The sequence below is a fragment of the Primulina huaijiensis genome, chromosome 12, assembly GCF_012295235.1.
Source record: "Primulina huaijiensis isolate GDHJ02 chromosome 12, ASM1229523v2, whole genome shotgun sequence".
Taxonomy (NCBI): domain Eukaryota; kingdom Viridiplantae; phylum Streptophyta; class Magnoliopsida; order Lamiales; family Gesneriaceae; genus Primulina; species Primulina huaijiensis.
In genome coordinates this window covers 5502757-5518349 of record NC_133317.1, presented here as the reverse complement: position 1 = coordinate 5518349, position 15593 = coordinate 5502757, and the positions used below count along the sequence as shown (strand labels likewise).

The 15593-nt window shown below is 37.7% G+C and overlaps 2 protein-coding genes across 3 annotated transcripts; one reads left to right on the top strand and one right to left on the bottom strand.

Moving 5' to 3' along the window:
* Nucleotides 1-563: 563 nt before the first annotated feature.
* Nucleotides 564-5957, top strand: LOC140990666 (E3 ubiquitin-protein ligase ORTHRUS 2-like). Its single transcript, XM_073460486.1, has 9 exons — nt 564-1099; nt 2692-3227; nt 3994-4119; nt 4374-4473; nt 4558-4619; nt 4698-4800; nt 4987-5125; nt 5253-5470; nt 5576-5957. The coding sequence occupies exons 1-9, from the start codon at nt 668-670 to the stop codon at nt 5765-5767; spliced, it is 1908 nt and encodes a 635-aa protein (XP_073316587.1). The 5' UTR covers nt 564-667; the 3' UTR covers nt 5768-5957.
* A 1582-nt stretch (nt 5958-7539) lies between these two features.
* LOC140989906 (protein MEI2-like 4) lies at nt 7540-15130 on the bottom strand. Of its 2 annotated transcripts, none has more exons than XM_073459432.1 (15): nt 14879-15130; nt 13949-14083; nt 13712-13757; nt 12566-12901; nt 11941-12368; nt 11677-11835; nt 11474-11590; nt 11245-11393; nt 10937-11034; nt 10447-10851; nt 9564-10206; nt 8999-9083; nt 8811-8879; nt 8556-8735; nt 7540-8290 (listed from the first exon to the last, which is right to left on the bottom strand). In XM_073459432.1, exons 2-15 carry the CDS (start codon nt 14012-14014, stop codon nt 8135-8137), a joined length of 2937 nt encoding a protein of 978 aa, XP_073315533.1. In that variant the 5' UTR covers nt 14015-14083; nt 14879-15130; the 3' UTR covers nt 7540-8134. The 2 variants fall into 2 exon arrangements, with proteins under 2 accessions (XP_073315533.1, XP_073315534.1); XM_073459433.1 differs by having other exon boundaries at nt 13949-14045; nt 14879-15103.
* Between the last annotated feature and the right edge of the window lie 463 nt (nt 15131-15593).

Genomic DNA, 15593 nt, shown 5'->3' with positions numbered 1-15593 from the left:
AAATTTATTTAAATACTTTTTTTTAGTATTTAAATCAAATTTTTTTGTTAATATTTTCATTAATAATGAATATAAATAACTAAAAAATTTAAAAATATAAATTCGTAAAATGAACCGAAAAAATTTCGATTTTAACTGAACTGAATCATTTAATACGATTCAGTTTTTTGGATGAACCGAATTTTTCTCGAATGAACTTTTCATTCCAAATATAAACGTCGGATCGGATGATCTCACGAAAACATATTATAATTTAATAAGAAACAGATTTATATCGAATCACATATTTTTTTTTTGTAGATTTTGTGTGATGCATTTACTGACATGGTTGACTAATTGATGATATATTGTGTAGATAGCATTCAAGGCATTTGAGTAGATTTACAAATGTATTTACTACAAAAAAAAAACAAAAAACAGATAGGAAAATAACGAAGAGGGAAGCTGGCCAAAAATGAAAATTTTCAAGCGCTTTTCTTTCCCGAACGATTTCAAAAATTTCAACCTTTTTTTTTTATGGCGTCGCGTCTTTTTGAGCCCTTTATATCTATAAATTAGTCCCAACTACTCCACTTCTCTCTACTTCACACTAATTATTGTCATAATTTATAATTAATCCAAAACCACACTGCATTTGTGTTGATTTCTTTCCATTTGCTGCAATCCAATGGCGGATCCCAGCGACCTTCCCTGCGATGCCGATGGAATGTGCATGGTCTGCAAGCATAAGGCCCTGGAAAGCGAAACCATCACTTGCAAGACGTGCGTTACCCCATGGCACGCCACCTGTCTCAGCGCCCCGCCAAAAGCTCTGGCCGATGTAGCCCAGTGGGACTGCCCCGATTGCTCCGGCATCTGTCAGCCCGCTGCCAAATCCGCTGCTGACGCTGGAGGGCTTGTGGAAAAGGTTCGGGCCATCGAGACTGATGCTTCGCTGACCGACCATCAGAAGGCAAAGCTGCGCCAACAACTGTTGGGCGGAGGAGGAGGAGGCGATGAACAGAAGCAGAGGACGACCGAGAGCGGGGGTGTTTTGGAGATTTTGGGGGATAAGTTCAATTGCTCCATTTGCATGCAGCTTCTCGAGAGGCCCGTCTCCGTATGTTTACTCTTATTGATGCCTATTTATGCTTTTCTTTCAATTTAAATGCACCTGTTTATCCTTGGAATTTTGAGGGTTTGTTTTTATACTATTCGACATTCAGCCGTTTTCCGATATGGGTATTTGTTTCCTCTTGTAAATCTGTGCCACTCATGTATAACCCTGAAGATATTTGGTGCCAAGCAAAATGCCTTCTTGTATCATTTTAAAGATTTGGGGTTCATCTGCTTTCTGGGATACATGAGATTTAGTGTCTTTATGTGTTCCAAGTGTTTATGTGAACTGCCAAATGATATCAATGTCTCGTGGGGGAATTTAAAATCAATGCACATTTTTTTAATTTATTTTAGCTATTTAATCACAATGCACCAAAATATTCAAATGCTAAATTATATAGTTTTGGTTTATGTTCAATGAATCAAGATGCTCGACTGCCATCTGATTCGGAAGTGTAGTTTGAATTGATATTATTGTAATAGAATGCCATTATATCAGATATAATGGGAACAAATGCTTCCGTCTAACTTTTATGTTTGTGAGGTTTGAGAATGTAGTGATCTAGTGGAGTGTATCTGAGGGGGAAAAGTGGCGGGGATGTCTGTTATAGTTGACATGGACCGGAACAGTATCGTGGCAGAACACAGAACTTGGTGAAAATGATGAAATAAAAGGAAACATAATAGGAAAGTAAATTATTTTATATGAAAACAAACTGAATTGATTAACGAATACAAAAGAAACATAATAGGAAAGAAATATGTTTGTGAAGGTTTGAGAGATGTAATGGAGTGTATCTGAGGGGGAAAATCGCGGGATGACCGTTATGGTTGACATGGACCGAAACAGTATGGTGGCTTTGTAACACTTGATGAAATAAAAGGAAACATGAGAAATAAAATTTTCATATGAGGACAAACCAAAACAATTAAGGAATAGAAAAGAGTACCATAAAAAGCAACCATGGAAATCACTTGCCTCCACATGTTTCTCACAAGAAAATGTTGCTTTTTAGCCCTTTTCATCGCTCATTGGTATTAGCTATACAAATATATTTTTTAAAGCATTGCATAATATTACAATTTTGGTACATAATGTTTTTCCATATATGCATGGATTGACGTCATGCGAGATATTGGTATAGAATATTTAAATGTGTATCAATTGTTTATTAGCTGATGTTACCTCAAAAAGTTGCTTGAATTTATATATTAAGATGTCTTCGTAATTTTATATACTATCAATTTACCTTTTTATACTTTATATGCCGATATAGGTAATTTGGTTAGTTATTGCAATTGCATGCCTTCAATTTGTTTAAAATATATAGTTTCTTTCCGATTTTAGCCTAAAACAAAGTACGGAACACCTGTAACGGTGCATGGTTGATGTATCGGGGCATTCTTATTCTGTTAGCCAACACTATAATACTGTTTTTTCTTTTTTTCCCCTTGTGTGTTACACTTGTTGCTCATTGATGATTGTGTGAATATTTACGAGAAACTCAACGAATTCTAACCTAAGTGCATTGATTGAAATTTAGCTCTTACTATATGGCAGTGGTTGTTAATTTACATTTACTCTTGTTTCAGACTCCATGCGGCCACAACTTCTGCTTGAAATGCTTCCAAAAATGGGTAGGGCAGCAGCAGAAGAAAACTTGTGCTATCTGTCGCAAGGCAATTCCGCCCAAGATGGCAATGGAACCTCGAATAAACTCTGCAATGGTTATGGCCATTCGAATGGCTAAACTTTCCCAGTCTGGTTTTTCTGTTGGCACGATGAAGGTCCACCATTTTATTCACAACCAAGATCGTCCTGACAAAGCATTTACCACCGAGCGGGCGCAAAAATCTGGAAAGGCTAATGCCTGCAGTGGGAAGATTTTTGTCACAATTCCTCTGGATCATTTTGGTCCAATTACAGCAGAGAATGATCCGGGAAGAAATTTGGGTGTTATGGTCGGAGAGACTTGGGAAGACAGGATGGAATGCAGGCAATGGGGGGCTCATTTTCCCCATGTTGCAGGTATTTCAGGCCAGTCAGATCATGGGGCTCAGTCTGTTGCATTATCTGGGGGTTATGAAGATGATGAGGACTGTGGTGATTGGTTCCTCTACACGGGAAGGTATATTCAATTCTTATTCTATGTATTTAAAATTTAAATAGTGTTTTTGTTTAAGTTTAGGTTTTCGTTGCATGATATCAAAGTGGACTTGATCAAGACTGATTTTTTTAAAAATCTTCTGAATATAAAAAAGATGATGAAGCTGCTATGCCTGTGTTTGAATTTGAACTGATCTTCATCTACATCGTTAAATTGTTAAGTAAGCCTTTGTGCAGGAACTAATTTTTGTGAGCCCTTGGGCTGGTCATTCTTACCAGGTTCTGTGATTGACTTCTTGTTATCCATGTCATTTATCGCTTTCCTTCATTGGTAGATTTGATTTGGCACTATGTTGTTTAACATTACATTTCCCCCCAAAGTCAATTGTGTCTATTATTGTATATATTTTTTGGTCATTGAGGATTTTGACATGTTATGCTTTCATGTTTGCGTAACTCTGTTCTTTTGATGGATTTTGTTTCCTCCACGAATCCAATGTAAAAAGCTGAGGCTATTTGAAGCCTTTACACTATTCCATATTTTGCAAACTAATTTTTTGAGTAATCACTAAGATTTCTTATGTCTACCAGTTTTTGGTCATAATAAATTTTTACTTGGAAACTTAATCATGCCCCTCATTAATTTGAACTACATTTCATTTCATGAACTAATTTGTTAGCTTCCTTGGAGAGGAGCCAAAGTTTAGGTTGTTGGTTGATTATTTTTGTTGTCATTTCTCACATTAGCTTCTTGTTTTCTTCTTTCTGGTGTCTTATTTGGTAATCAGTGGTGGGCGTGACCTTAGTGGGAATAAAAGGACAGCCAAAAATCAGTCATTTGACCAAAAGTTTGCGAAGCAAAATGAAGCCTTGCGAGTCAGTTGTCGTCAGGGATATCCTGTTCGAGTAGTAAGGTAAATATTATATATTTGTTTTCCCTGTGCATTTTGTTTGATTGTGTGAGATTTTTTTGAATTTAAGTTTATTTAGTTGATGAAAAGGAAAAGGTAAGCTTTTCATCTTATTCAGAGAAAAGTGGTTTTCTGAGTATCATTCCTGCAGTCAAATGCAGGGTTAATGTCCCCTGTTTAGTTTCTGGCAAAATAGCCTTTCTGTTTTATGCTCTTAATTCCCTATATCAACTCTGCTTTGTTTCCCTGACAATCAGGTCTCATAAGGAGAAACGTTCTTCTTATGCACCGCAAGAAGGTGTGCGTTATGATGGGATTTACAGGATTGAAAAGTGCTGGCGCAAAGCTGGAATTCAAGTGGGAAATTTGCTAAGAATATATGCTTGCCATAATATGTTTCTTAATGTTATCTTAACTCTTTCTTGTCGATTTTTGTCACAGGGATTTAAGGTTTGTCGATATCTATTTGTTCGTTGTGATAATGAACCTGCACCATGGACAAGGTCTGTTGTTTCTGTCTCACCAAATTTAACTGCTTTCTTGGTTTGTGTCTTTAGTTTTTATTATGGATTTTGATGCAGTGACAATCAAGGTGACCGTCTGAGGCCACTACCTCATGTCCCAGAGTTGAAGGATGCTACTGATATTACTGAAAGAAAAGGGAGTCCTGCCTGGGATTATGATGTGAGATATAGAACGACTTCTTTGTTAGTTTCAACAAATTTCTTTTAGATTGTATGTGCATGTATGAATTGAGTTTTGCATGGTGACTGGAATGAATTTAACTTCAGAAAACTTCAATTATTTTCACGTGCTTTCTCTTCGTTTTTAAAGAAAAACAATCCAGCTATGTACTTTTCTGTAATATAGGAGGAAAATGATCAATGGATGTGGAAAAAACCTCCACCAGAAAGTCGAAGAACCCCAGGTGATGATGGTGATGGTAAGAGTTCAAAGAAAAGAAAACGTCCAAGCCGAAATGGGTCTGTAAAAGAAAGGCTTTTGAAAGGTATGCTACTCAATTTAGCGATCTTGCAGTTGCTGGTCCCCTTGAAATTAGAGGAAGGCCTCTTTTGTTGTGATTTCCACATGGTAACATCGGCATTCACAAGCCTTATACGTTAATATTTCTGCAGAATTCATGTGCCTCATCTGTCGGAAAGTCATGGTTCTACCGCTCACTACACCTTGTGCTCATAATTTCTGCAAGGCATGCTTAGAGGGTGCATTTGCTGGTCAATCCTTTGTAAAACAGAGGACATGCGAGGGGAGGAGGACATTAAGAGCACAGAAGAATATTATGAAATGCCCATCTTGCACAAATGATTTATCTGACTTCCTTCAGAATCCACAGGCAATGAATGCTATTACATTGATTGATGATGTGCTTTCAGAACTGCTGCTGTAGAATACAGGGTTTTTTTCCCAGACAATGAGAAACATGTATTCTGTTATGCAGGTGAACAGGGAGTTGATGAATGTGATTGAATCACTGCAGAAGGAGGAAGAAGCGTTGGAGGCTAAAGATATTGAGGATGATGCAGACAGCGAAAGTGATGAAGAAAGCAACAGAGATAAAGCAACCCAAGGCAACAACATTCCTGCTGAAAATGATGAGAAAGTAGTGGTTGATGATTCAGCTGCTCACTAGTTCTACTAAAAAATACAATCCCCATTCCTAGTTTCTTTTTGCACTTATGGTATGTTTGAGGATTATGCAGCCACCTGAATATTGTTTTCTTGGTTTTTGTGGCACTTATCTTTTTACTATGATCTTATGACATTTATACATTCGTTTGCTGTGTCTACATGCTGTTGATGCTTTCTTGCATATTTGTATACGTTTTTTAATCTCCATCCCTATGTTTTTATATCAATTTTTACGACAATTTATGGTTTTCCAAAACTAATGTTACAACATACGATGGCTGAAAAAAAGGCGGATGCCAACTGGGACCAGGCCTGACCAAGGCTCTGCAGCAAAACCTGCCCCGCTTCATGAGGCTCATGCTAGAACTTTTATCTAGTTTTTGTAAAGTTGATATAGAATTGTTGTCTCTAGGACTTGACATTTGTCTCGCTTCAGCACTACCGACTGCCTGACATAGAACTTACAAGGCCGTACAAAGAATATTCATGGTTCAAACCTAGACCCAGACCTAGAACAAAACCATGGCCGATCCAGGACCTGCCTAATTTTCATGTTGAACGGCCAGGTCTCTGATACTTAAAGTTCAGGTAGAGCAGCCCAAACCCGGAGAATTTCTGTTCGACGTGAGACGACGCCAGAAAGTCGTAGCTTCTACGAAATTTACAAGATATGGCATTCACTTAATTTATTAGAATTTGATTACCTGTGGAGGAGGAGTTAATTCCTGCTTCCGTTTGATTAATAAAAGTGATTACGAAATTTTTCCTACGAAGTTTTGTATCCATTATCAGTTTTTAAATATTTACGAACACTTCTTGACACAAGTCACGGTGATTAAGGCAATGTTAGCGTAAATCATTGTGTTTTTATTATATTGGAATATTTTAAAGTTTAAAGAACCGAAATTAAGCAAAAAAAAGATCAGGAAAAACTTATTCGATTGTTCTATGCGTCAGGGGAAATGTCGAGTTGCCTAGAAAGGACGCCTTAGTTCCCCATATGCGGCCTGAAAGAATCAAAGCAGCAGAAGGTGCTTAGATCAAAGCAACAGGCACCTTCTGCTGTGCAGAGGAGGCGCCCAAGTGCCTTGGTTTTCTCCAGAGTTGTGGGGGAGACGTATAGTGAATATGTGATAGTTTTCGTGATACATTGGATCCAAATGACGTACCTTGTTAGTTTTCATCCGATTTTTGGATGAAGAGACATTTCATTGTTGAAACATATATCTACATGTTGCTATCTATAAATACATGATCAATGTTAAAAACTTTTGCATCAGATTTTTCTGAAAACTTCATACGCTCATATTGTTCATTCTGCTTCTATTAAAAGAGACTATACAGCATTTATGAGTTTTGTATCTCGGAAAAAGATTATCAGAAAATCGAAACACCAGAGCGAGTAAATTCTTCTTAAAGAGAAGCATTCAACTGTTGCCTCAACTCACCATTATTTCATTTGTCAATTTCTAGTTTTCAAGGTATCATGAACAACACATCCGGGTGACAAGTGACTCGATGCTAGTTGTGGTTCGAAACGCTCAATCCAGTAATTACTTTGCTAGCTTAGACCAGATCATTATGACATCTTACGCTCAAAATCATTCGCTTTCACTGATAATTCATGGTTCAACTCTGGCCGATTTTAAGACACTTGGTTAAGCTGTTGAGAGCTGCTCACACTCAAGATCAACAACAAACATATGCAATGGCCTTACTGATTGCTGGGGCCATACGTCAACTCAGTTCGTGTTGGTTCAAATTCTACTAGTCTACTTGCACTCTCTTTCATTTCATTCAACAAGACAGAACAAGGAAAGAAGAAAGAAAGGTTTTCTAGTTAACTGGCTCTATCCATTTCTGAATCATCACAACAAAAATTCAATAACGCTCTGACTTTTTAAGCAAACTGCTCCAAAAAACAAAAATAAACAGAAAATTAAGAACAATGTGAAATAGGGCACGATGAAGAAACAAAAATTGCCCAATAAAAGGAGATACGGTAGAAGAAGCCCCTCCAAACAGCATAATTTGTTGTAGTTCAGAAACTCTATGCACACATACAGAATCACAAACTCATCAAAATAGTCCAAAATTTTGAAGCTCCTTATGTTGCTCCTCATTGTGCCTGCCATTGTTGTGTTGGGCTCATGGCACAGATGAAAGGTGCAATTCTTCGGACAGGCGATCCCTAAACCTCTAGAGTTTCTCAATTGCAGGAAATTTAGCTCCCCCCCTGTTAATTTCAGCTGATGCCGTCTCTTGCTACTCTTATCATAACATAATGTACAAACAAAATTCAGTTAGGAAAACCACTGCAACACATTTGATTCTACCACGATTAGCAGTCAAAAAAGAAAGTAGCAGCTTAATCTGATTCTTTGCCTGAAGCAGTTGATACATCCCCATAGACATCCTCCCTGATTACAGAACCAGTTAGGATTTCTTGATTGTTTTCCACAGAGGTGGTGGCTCGGATCTGGCTGGGTCTTGGTCGAATATTAGCACCCATAGGGAAGGGAACCTGAAGCAGAAATAGACAAAAATAAGATTCTTGATTTTTTTTGAGGGTTACATCAAGGTTAAGCTTAAATCCACATCTAAGAGTTCTGAGGTCAAATATCACTTAAAAAGTGAATCAATGCAACAACTGAAAGGTCAGTCTAAGTCCTACAGCACATGGATTTTCTTGAGTTTAGAATGGATAAGATAAGTTGATTTATCAAAGGGGAAAAACGCATAAATTTTCAAAATTCATCCATAGTGTGCAAGACACCTTGTTCTCATACCTGATCACCAGCATTGGGACCTTCTGTATGGAAGAGTATAGGACGGCACCTCTTGTCTTCATTCATCAAGCTTGAATTCTGGAAATGAGCAATGAGGGCAGCCTTTCCCTGGATTCGAGCATATGCCAAGGATGCTACTTTTTCACTGTTAAACTTTTCCCATTTTTTTCCATTGAATGTCTGCAAAGTCAAGAAAAGAAAATATATTTGGACCAATCCAACACACACAAACAAGTGCCTGAAAAATTAATATACCTGATAAAAAGGAATAATGAGGGAAGGATCGGTCATATTTATAAAAGCATAGCCTACATTGCATTTGTTCTGCATCCAAAAACCAACATGAAATAATTTAACAACTTTGGTGCCAAATTGATAAGCATCCCAGAAAGCCCTTTGACAAATTAAGACAAATGGAAATAAATTCTTTGGAGTGTACTTGCCTTAAAATCAATAGGCAAGTAGATGAAATCATATGTCCCTCTATGGCGTTCATCAATTGCAGCCAAAAGCATCTTTGAAGTGTACCTGAAGTCACAACCATCATGGATGTAAAGGGAAGCACGGATTTTGAAAAACCAAGAAAAGAAAAAAAGAGAGTATATTTCACATGCCTCGGAGAAGCATTCAATTCGATGCAATTAAAAAACAATGTCCGTGGCGTGTGTTCCAAAAACGGATATCCAGGATATTAAATAAACATCAGTATCAGATAAAGACGCATTAGAGGATAACAACTTTCAAGTATTTGAACAATAAAGACGAGCTTGTTCAAACCAAAGTGTTATCTGGACGGTGCAACACCATCCTAGTACATGGAAATATAAAACCTTAAAATTTATTCATTTAGTCACTGGCATGCAGGTCATACTATAACATTTATATGCATGTACAACAACCCGTTGTACTTGTGCAAAAATGCTAATCATCAAGGGATTGTGAAACCAAGGGAAATTTTATCAGCTAGGGGAAATGAATAAACAATATAAAAAAGCATAGAGGCCCTACTTGTTAGGAATGTTCTTTATCATAAGGGTTGTCCTCTTATCTTCTCCTCGTAAAATTCGGTCCACATCGAGCTCAAACTGTTTCTTGTTGTCACCTTGACTAGAGTTGCCTTCATTTCGGTGGCTTCTAGCACGTTCATTGGGAGAATCAAATGAACTAATCAGAGGAATAATTTGGCCTCTAGCAGGAAAAATCATGCCTCTCTGATGTTGAGGATGCAATCCATTATTTTGGGAAGGAATTGGCAGGTCTATACAATTTCCACCAGCACGAGGAAAGATGTTATGAGGAACGAATTCCAACGGATGTGGTGAATTACAAGACATTCTCATGTTCCCAAGTGAACCTGGGTGAAGCACAGTTGTATCAGGTGATTCCCCAGCATAAGCATGTCGTCGGTCCCAGATATTGATAGATGGTGCCGATCCTACATGGTGATTATTAAGAGGTAGAAGAGCATTCAGCATATGAGAAGGTGCCCTAGGAACTGCATGCAAATGTTGAGGAAGAGAAGCACCAATCCCATTAACAAATGATGTTGAATTAGGCCATGCACTGGATTGAGGTTGGCGGTGATAAGAATGACTCCACATGTAGGGATGGCCAGGTGGAGCACCACTGCCATTTCCAGAGGAACCAAAATCTGAAATGAAGATGATCATATCACTCATCATAATCTCACAGTTCGAAAAAACAGTAAACGGAGGAAATATTATAATTGGAAATATGACATTTTTTTTCTTCAAACATATCAAGGGACACATAAAATCTTTCTCAGTCTATATTCCCGCCTTCGACAACTCATTTTCTAAATGCAATTAAGCAGCAACTCGGGAAATCTAGCAAAGATACAAAAAAGGCAGGAGATCTTGTGAAATCTTACTGTCATTTAACTCATACGACTTGCCATCATTACCGACTCTACAAAACTGCTGGTTGTCAAGAATTTCGGGTGGGCGAGCACTAATATTTGCAGCCATATTACTTGGAGAACCAAAGAGAGGGGGAAGCCCATTTGTTAAACCACCCTTGTACTCTGGAAGTGAATGAGGATGAGTATTTGTCACTCCCTGGAGCTCAAATTTCAGGTGGTTCCTCAAGTGGCCAGATTCACTAGTAAGCGAATGATTTCCTGATCCAACCTTTATTAGAGAGGGCAAGCTGTAAGATACACTAGATGGATCTCCTGATTGAAACATGTTATCCAGGAGTGGACTATGAGGACCTCCAGTTCCTGAGTATGGACCATTATCCATACTGGGTGTGCTTCCTCCAAGAGTCAGAGATCCTGAAATAATTATCCAAAAATATATTAACAGCTTTTCTGATAATTGGAAACAAATCAGCTGCTAAGTAAAAACTATTATAATTACCAACAAATCCAGTAGCTAGGATATTAGGAAGGCTATGGTGTTGCGATTGAATACCAGATTCTGCTAGTTCCGGCTCTGAAGAAAATGGCTGCCTTAACCTATAGAAAGCAGAGAAAATCCATGGGAGTCAGCGGAAATATAATATTCTCTGTAGTCCATGAGCCAACAAGGCACAGTGAACTTAAAAACCTAAAAAATCATATCGTTTACTTGCAAGGTTGGTCTCATGAATGAATATGATCCAGAACGAAGGAAAAATAACAGCAATGAGGATTAGAAATGAAGATAGATATAAGCGTTTGGTCCACCTTTTAGAGCCACCAGGTTGTCCAGGTTCAATCTTAATCCGCTTTCCAGATATGTCACCACTGTTCCATGCATGGAGAACGGATTCTGCAGCTCTAACATCATAAAACTCCATAAATTTGTGTTGACTTCTAGGTAGAGTTTCACGAATCTACACCCAATAACAATAGTTAATAGCTACAATAGATTGCAAAGTAAGGTACTAAGTTGGCAGTTGGCGCCAGAAGTCACCTCCTTGATTTCACCATAGACTCCAAAGATTTCAAGGAGTTCATCATTTGAAACTGAAGAATCATGGATGAAAATCACAAGAGTTCCCTGATTTATATCCCTTTCTGATGGGTTCTCCTGTCAAAAGTATCCAGAAAAGACACAGTTTACATAAATGTTTAAGATGGGCAATAGATGAAGAAGAGCAAGATAGCCGACATTACCTTCGGAATTGAGAAATGTATATCAAGCTTCCTATGCCGTAATTGCTTATTTTGGAGAGCTTTCAATGCATTGCATGCTGCTCGTATATCATAATATGAGATCATAACAAAGCCACGATGCTTGCATGCTGTATACAAAGTGCGGATGTCCCCATATTGCTACAAATACGAAATTTGAAAATAAGAATCCATTCCACAACTATGTTACCAAAAAGAAATTGCTTGAATCACAACTTGAAGAACCAAAATATAGTCGTAGGGTACCTCAAAAACCATTTGTAATTCAGAATCTTCAACGTTGCTATTTATATTTCTCACAAAAAGTGTTCTAGAAGGGTGCTCCCCAAAAGGGTGCTCCCCACATTGAGAAACCTCAGATACTCCCATTTCAGTATTTGGATTTACATCAGAAAGTTCATAATTTCTATGCAACGAGCCATCTTCTCCAAGTTCCAGCCCTCCCACGCTGCTAAACAGGTCTAGATCTTCCGCATTCTCCCCCCCATTAAATTGGGCAATGCTATCAAATCCATCAGTCACTCCAGAAAGCAAGTCATCGTCATCAGGAAGAAGATTACCAATGGTTAAAGCCTCAAGTTCTTTAAGGGACACAAAAGCATCCTCTCCCTGAGAGTGGGAGGCAGCGGCACCAAAAGAGCAACCATATGCAGAATGATTTGAAGGTAATATTACTGCACGAGATAAAAACAGAAGGAATAATGAAGTATTATCTCGAAATGAGGTTCACTTTGCATTAAACCTTGAAAGCAAACAACATAAAAATGATTAAAATGAAACCGGTCAAGTTCAAGTGCTTTTTCTTGCATGAGTTGCTGAGATAAGAACACATTCAATGAATTAGTTAACACAGGGGAGATGTAGTGCATACACTTTTTACTAAATAAATCTGACATTGAGCTTGAAAAGAGGCTGTTTTCGTCCTGAGAACCCATGATACTTATTTTACCTCCACCGACCAAACCAGATGCAGACTCCGGATTCATAATAGTTCTAGTCCTTTGATCATGGTCAAGAACACTTGGCAAGGAATGACTGGCAGCTCTTTCAACTGAAACTATATGTTTCCCCAATGAAAGGTTAACATTTCGACCATGACTGAGATAATATTCAGGAAGAACATAACCCTGGGGATCCAACGGGATTCTATTCTCAATAGGCGACGAAGCAACACCTGCGGCTCTTAATGCGGCACCAGCTTTCTGACCTGCAAACAATCCACAATACTTAATGCAATCCCCGATATTGATCCAAGAAGTCTAATAGCTTGAAGAATTGTGAAACAATGGCAAGTCAATATAACTGCTTTTTGTTAAAATGCTTACAGACACTTGTGGAATTTTTCTGGAGTTCGATTATCTTTCCCAGAGTGCGAGATGACATTTCAAGAGTTTTTCACGAGGAAATTAATACATTTTTAACAATGCAACTAATATGTTCACGTTGCGGCTGAAAAAAAGAACCGAATTTCACAGAAACCTCCTGTGTTTATTGATAGAAATGTTTGCCACAGAAAAGCTAAATGTCATATAAATCCTTTAGCTATTTCTTCATGTTTATCAAAAGTAGTAAATTATTTTATTCACAAACATAAATAACAAAATAATAGATTAATGTATTTTTCATAATCATCATTAGACAACAAAAACTAACCCATCTTCACCAAAGGAATTTAATTATCTGTTGGCAAACCTTCTATTTGCGTCAGTCGCTCAACGAAGAATATTAATTCACAAACGACACAATCAAATAGACAATAATAGAATTTTCAACTAAAAAAGCTTTTGACAAAGAATCACTTGCAAACACATCAATTGTAATTTAGGTTAGGCTCCATACTAGGCATAAAAAATATAGTTTAAACGGTCTATAAAGAGGGATCGGATCCATCTACACATTCAACTACTAAGAAACCTCCCAACCCCCTCGATCCAGAGAGAGAGAGAGAAACGAAGAACTGTACTGTTTTCATTTTCCATGCAGAAGCCGCCATAAACTAAGACCATGGGCAACTCACCGAGATAACCAGGACTGTGTTCCATCGTCCATGCACCAACTTGTCTCTGCAAAGAATGGAAAGAAGAAATCAGGAATAATTATGACCGTGCTGCAAAGATGCCAAAAAGGTAAACGGATTGTGGGTGGAACAAAGACTGATGCAAGGTGAACAGTTGGACAATTCAAGTCCCTGCTTTAATTTATTTTTCACAAGATTTTCAGTAAGATTCTTCTTACATTGTATGCCAGTGATTACCTCATGCAAAGAACGTGTTTCCTCAGGAAGAAAGGATGAAGGAGGTACACCCGAATGGTTAGTCATATCAGAGGGTGCGACTGATTTAACAGATATCCTGTCCTTGGATTGCAGCAAAGAACAAACTCAATGATTCTGTAAGACAATTCAATAAGATCCAGCGTTAGAGAGAACACGCACAAATAATGCATACACAATAAGATTTTACGTGAAAACAGCGGATTTCAATGTCTCGTAACGAATCGCTTTTTTCTTTCTTAATTTTTTTTAAGAAAATGGCTAGTCTATTTGAAACAAGAAAAGAGAACGTTAACGAGATCCAGCAACCCACAAACCACAATTCATGGCTGTATAAATAAATGTTCGAAATTGAAGCAGATCGAGAAAAGATAATCTTTAATTTCGAACTCTAGATTAAGGTAAACACAAAATTCAACATCAGATCACACAACATAAACCCTCGGACGACCAAAAGTTGCATCCTTTGGACTTGCACGACCATAATTCTCAAGGGATCAAAGTCTAAACAACTCAAATTCCACAAAAAGTAAACAAAAAACGTCAAAGCAAGGTCAGCTACAGAATCACAACAACATCTCTCAAAGCTCAAAAACCGTACCAAAGAGAGAGACAAAGAGATAAATGGTGCAGGAAACAACAAGAGGTGACAGAACAGAAGAAGAATCTGAAGAAGGCCATATAAACTGAGAGAGAATTTAAAAATGACAGGACAAAGGAATAAATTGCGGGAGAAGGCAAAGGGAAGGGAAAATGTAGGAGAGATCTAGGTATCTTTGGCGTGCAAACAACATCTTCCGTGGCGCCTTTAATTCCTTCCATTTCTGGCCGGCGTTTTCCTACATTGGACGTTAATGTACCTCAACAATTACATGTGAAAATTCTTGTTTCCTCCCACGAGTTTGTACCCACCTGGAGAAAATGAGTTCCTTCTGTTCAGCTCCCTTTTGATTCTCCTCCCTCTTTCCCCGCGGCTGCTGCACATCAGATCTTTGACGACGTCACGCCCGGCGAGCCACGGTGGAGATTCCTATCTCTACCAGATCGCTGGGCGCATAGAGATATTAATAACAAAACGAAAGAGAATAGATGGCAGGAGAGAGAGAGAAAAAGAAAGAAAAATGGTTCTTATCTATGTGTGTATATATATATACACCTATACATATATATTATGTTTGAAAAGGAAAAGAAAATTTGAAGCGGACAAGGGACAGGGGTAACCAGTTGTTGCTGCTGTAATAAAAAAAAAATTGATAGTGATATTTTCCGAGATAATAACAATAATTATTACTATTATTATTATTATTATTATTATTATTATAAGTATCATTATTATAATTTTGGATACTGCTATAAAAAAATAAGGTAATTAACGATGAATATTATTTTTTAAACGATTAATTACAGTCCGAGTTATCGTCTCCGGCTATGTTAAATTGGTCGTCGATGGATCCTTTTTATTTGCTGAAAACATGAAGAAATAAAACGAGAGGATGTCGTAAATTTTTCTACGAAAGACGGATGATAAATATAAAAAAAAATACTAAATTCAAACCAGGTGATTGAAGTGATAAGAATGACTTTTTTTTACATATACCAAACATATTTATGAATTCCAACTAGCCGT